Raw genomic sequence first — 4,364 nt, 5'->3', positions numbered from 1 at the left:
TAATTTATTCTCTGCAGCCCTTGGACAATTTAGGATTTACAAATCAAATGTGTCAAACTTTATTAGCCAAAATATATACAACCATCAAGGGGTGAAAATGGAGTGAATAATATCCTGCAAGTTTGCAGTGAGCTTCTTGTCGATCGTCCATATGAACTCAGAAGTGTAGAGTTGGCGCTTAGCAAATACCTGCTTGAAAACACTTTACATGCAACAAAAACTTATTGCACCGGTATATTCCCAATAAAAATAGGTGGCAGGGATCTATTCGGTTTGAACGGTAGATTTTAAAATAATTTCCACGTAACTAAACACTTTTAAGCTTCGTATACTGGTAGAATGTGTTTATAAAACATCTTTTTCTCTTGGCTTTACTGAGAAAATTTTATAGTTTGTAAGATATTTGTTGTTTTTTTCCTTCAATTTCTGCAATTTTAACCAATCAATGACGTCTATTGAGGTGAAAACATTCTGTGCCGTATGAATATGTCCCTCGTTTAAGAAACAGATTGGGTTTATTTACATTTATGAAGAAAAAAAAGATACCCTTCCCCCCACCCCTAACCCTAACCCTAACTAACCTTAACCCTAAAAAAGATTGAAATGCAACAGATCGATACTAGGGTTATAATTATGGGGGACAATTTCATATGACACCGCTAGAAAAAAACTGCCGTTCAAACCGAAAAGATCCGATGGCAGTATTGACATGAAGTGTAGCTTTTCCTGGATTCGAAATTGTTACTTTACATTTGTTACAACTTGAACTTACGACTACGTGTTATGTGTAATTCAGTCTATCGCGTGTGCACGTTTGTATGATGGTTAATTCTGATTGATTCTTTTCCTATCTACAAAACCTGCTGTAAATAGTTTTGCTACAATAAATGTTTTTTTTCAAACTAGTCTTATCTACAGTATTGACGTACGTGTTGAATCGTTTATTGTTAAAATTATTTGGTGCTTTTTAAACACTTTGTTACACTTGTTTTACTGCCTGACAGCAGTCTGTTGCTGCTTTCTCCCTTCGCAGAAGTGGGTAGCACATGTATTAACGATGGAGTACGAAAGCCTCACCTCCACGGGGCTTACGTCTTCTGAGGAGGAACTATTGAGGTGTGTCGAAGTAAAGGAAGAGCAGGTGAAGAAAAGAAATTTGCGGCTATCGCCAAGAGCCACAGTAATGAAGTCGAACTAACAAAACTTAGCAAATATAAAAACATGCTTTCTAGGAGGAGTGCGACGCAAAGGTGTCCATTTCCCAAGGAATTTTGAAAACTACCAAGGAGAAAACTATAATATATAGGACGTACTCCATGAAAACAAAGAAAATCGGAAAAATGACGACCACGCAAGTAGAAAAAGCCTTGAAACCACTTTGGTAAGGATTTTCGTACCTTGCCAGAGGAATGAAGTTCGGAACAGTGTAGGTACATTTCCGAGAGGTAGCTATTGCCAGGTTATATTCGGCAACCCCATTAAAGACAGAGAATTTGTACTTCTATCCCTATACCTTGGGAGACGTGCTTTCAGTGTTAGGGTAGATGAACCACCAGAGATTGACGTAGCCTGGCTAGTAGCTGTCATACTGCTGGGCAATGAAGATAAGATAGTGGTCCTCCAAGCCACAAGAACAGCTCATAAGAATTGGCAAGGGCAGAGCCTGGATATGATTACCCTGGCGGCACCGGAGGACCTTAAAAATATTGTATGAACTATCTCTATAGAAGATCAGAGTGGCGGACAGGACCCCGTGTTGCTACAAGTGTGGCCTAAAAGGCAACATGAGTGCGGACTGTCTTCCGCCGCCCGAAAAACCTCAAGAAAAACCCGTAAGCAAGGAGGAAGTCGCACCTCCAACACCAACAAAAGAAAACTCAAGTGCTGAGGAAGAAGTAAACAACGAAGGATATGATTGGGAAACGGTCTGAAGGAAACAGAGAAAAAAGATGAAAAGGTACACCCTGTGGATGTCGACCCCCATCCTAAACCCACCCAAAATCCACCCACACCCACTTTGCCCCATCCTCCCCCTACAGACGCTAACCCTTCCCACACCCCACCGACACAAAGAAAAACACAAACATACAGGAGCCCCAAAACTCTCCTCCCTCAACTTGGGAAAAAACAAAATACGTAGTGATATACGAGGATTTAAATAAAGACCTATACAACGAGATAAATACTCGGGAGGATGCAATAACAGTTAATGCGGCAGATTATAGTAGTATACCATGGCATTATAATTGTGTGCTGGCAAAGCGGGATCAAATGTCAAAAATGGTTAACTGCAATAAAGACTTTGAATACTGGGAGAAGACAATGGACACCAGTCAAGTACCAAAGTATATAAACTATCGTAATCTCCGAGATATTTCAATATTGACATTCTACCGACAGATGGGGTTTGATTGCATTTAAGATCGTATTAAAAGAATAAATGCAGTCGCTCGGAGGTTGGGCCAAAAGGTTTCATTAATCTTTTCATTTTTCTTTCATTTTTCTTTCATTCGTCTTTTGTCCCTACACGTTTTATACTGTCCCCTCTATATTTGCCCCTTGTGGGTAATAAAGAAATAAATCTTATCTACAGCCGGTGTTCGGTGTCCTGTTTTTATTAGGCTATGGCCTGAATTACATATTACTGCAATAGGACTGGTACTTCCTAACATTACATCTTGAAGATAATGCTTTCGAAATTAAGGCGGCGAGCTGGCAGAATCTAAACTTTCCAGCTTTAGATTTTGCAAACCACCTCCGAACAGTTGATTGACCGACAGTAGCATCACCATAAACTCTACAAATGCTTTTGCAAGTCTTTGCAGAATTTTCTCTCTCTCTCTCTTTTTTTTTAAGTATTACAATGGGAATATGAAATATATGGTTTTCTATTTCAAATGTCAATAAAGGGTAACTGGAAAGAAAGATAAATCTATTCTTAGTCAGGAACGGAGAAGAGATGCTCTATCACTTCTAGCAATGCCAAAGTTTTAACTGTGTTACGTTTCAGGTGTTTTTAATGAAGCATTAAATGATTTAGCTTAAAAAACGCTCAGAACTTTCGGGACAACCTATTATTGATCTTTTGAATATTTTCATTTTTACTTTTCTCTAGATCTCAACTGTTAACTGCATACAGTACACACACACACATACACACACACACACACACACACACACACACACACACACACACACACACACACACACACACACACACACACACATACACGCACACACAAATATTTGCCTGCAGGGGTACATATGAAGTTTGTCTTGAAATACCTATTTCTTTACTACCCACAAGGGGCTACACACAGAGGGAACAAACAAGGACAGACAAACGGATTAAGACGATTATATCGACCCCAGTGTGTAACTGGTACTTAATTTATCGACCCCGAAAGGATGAAAGGCAAAGTCGACCTCGGCGGAATTTGAACTCAGAACGTAACGGCAGACGAAATACCTATTTCTATTTCTTTATTACCCACAAGGGGCTAAACACAGAGGACAAACAAGGACAGACAAACGGATTAAGTCGATTATATCGACCCCAGTGCATAACTGGTACTTATTTAATCGGCCCCGAAAGGATGAAAGGCAAAGTCGACCTCGGCGGAATTTGAACTCAGAATGTAACGGCAGACGAAATACCGCAAAGCATTTCGCCCGGCGTGCTAACGTTTCTGCCAGCTCGCCGCCTTGTTTGTGTTGAAATACCACCGAAGTTGGTTTTGCCTTTCATCCTTTCAAGATCGATAAAAGAAGTAAGAGTTAATATGTTATCGAATTACCCCTCCCTCGAATTGTATCATAATTTGAAACATTACTATTGTATGAAACCAATTGACATGTAAATGAGTTATTTTTATTCTGCCAAGCGTATCATTGCGTTCCGATGTTCTGACTTCCTAACTGAAGCAGAAGTTGTCCTAAATCATTACAGTTAACACTGTATCTAACCGTGTGAGGTGTTACCATGTTGGTCTCTTCTACTATATTATTAGTTACAATTGCTTGCATCATTGTACATTTTCTACAATGGTATTTGAAAAAGCTAAAACTCTACGGGAACGTACCATGTATGAAGAGTTGGCATCTAATCGGCGATGTACCACGACTCCGAGGAAATAATATGGGTTTGTGTTTTTCACTTCACTTTAATTTATTAATTGTATCTTCAGTTTTAAATCTGCACGCTCAATTCTTCCCTCTTTATCGGAGAACCATGTGTTTATATTAGACTTTATGATGACGATAATGTTTAACTGCTTCCAGTCAGCAGTGACTGAATGAATCTTTGATCAAATGTGTTCTAGATATGGAGCTGTCTTTATCTCGGGTATTTCATATCTACGAAT

The 4,364-nt window shown here is 39.2% G+C and overlaps 1 protein-coding gene across 1 annotated transcript in view; it reads left to right on the top strand.

Annotated features, from left to right (window-relative positions):
* The first annotated feature begins 3,910 nt into the window (after positions 1-3,910).
* The window catches only part of LOC115212422 (cytochrome P450 4V2-like), a 50,391-nt gene continuing 49,937 nt past the window's right edge, over positions 3,911-4,364 (top strand). The window contains exon 1 of the mRNA XM_029781330.2: positions 3,911-4,142. Within this exon, the coding sequence (XP_029637190.2) occupies positions 3,983-4,142 (160 nt within the window). The 5' untranslated portion in view covers positions 3,911-3,982. The remainder of the gene's footprint in view (positions 4,143-4,364) is intronic.

Source organism: Octopus sinensis, linkage group LG5 (assembly GCF_006345805.1).
Source record: "Octopus sinensis linkage group LG5, ASM634580v1, whole genome shotgun sequence".
NCBI lineage: Eukaryota > Metazoa > Mollusca > Cephalopoda > Octopoda > Octopodidae > Octopus > Octopus sinensis.
This window is presented reverse-complemented; position numbering and strand designations above follow the sequence as displayed.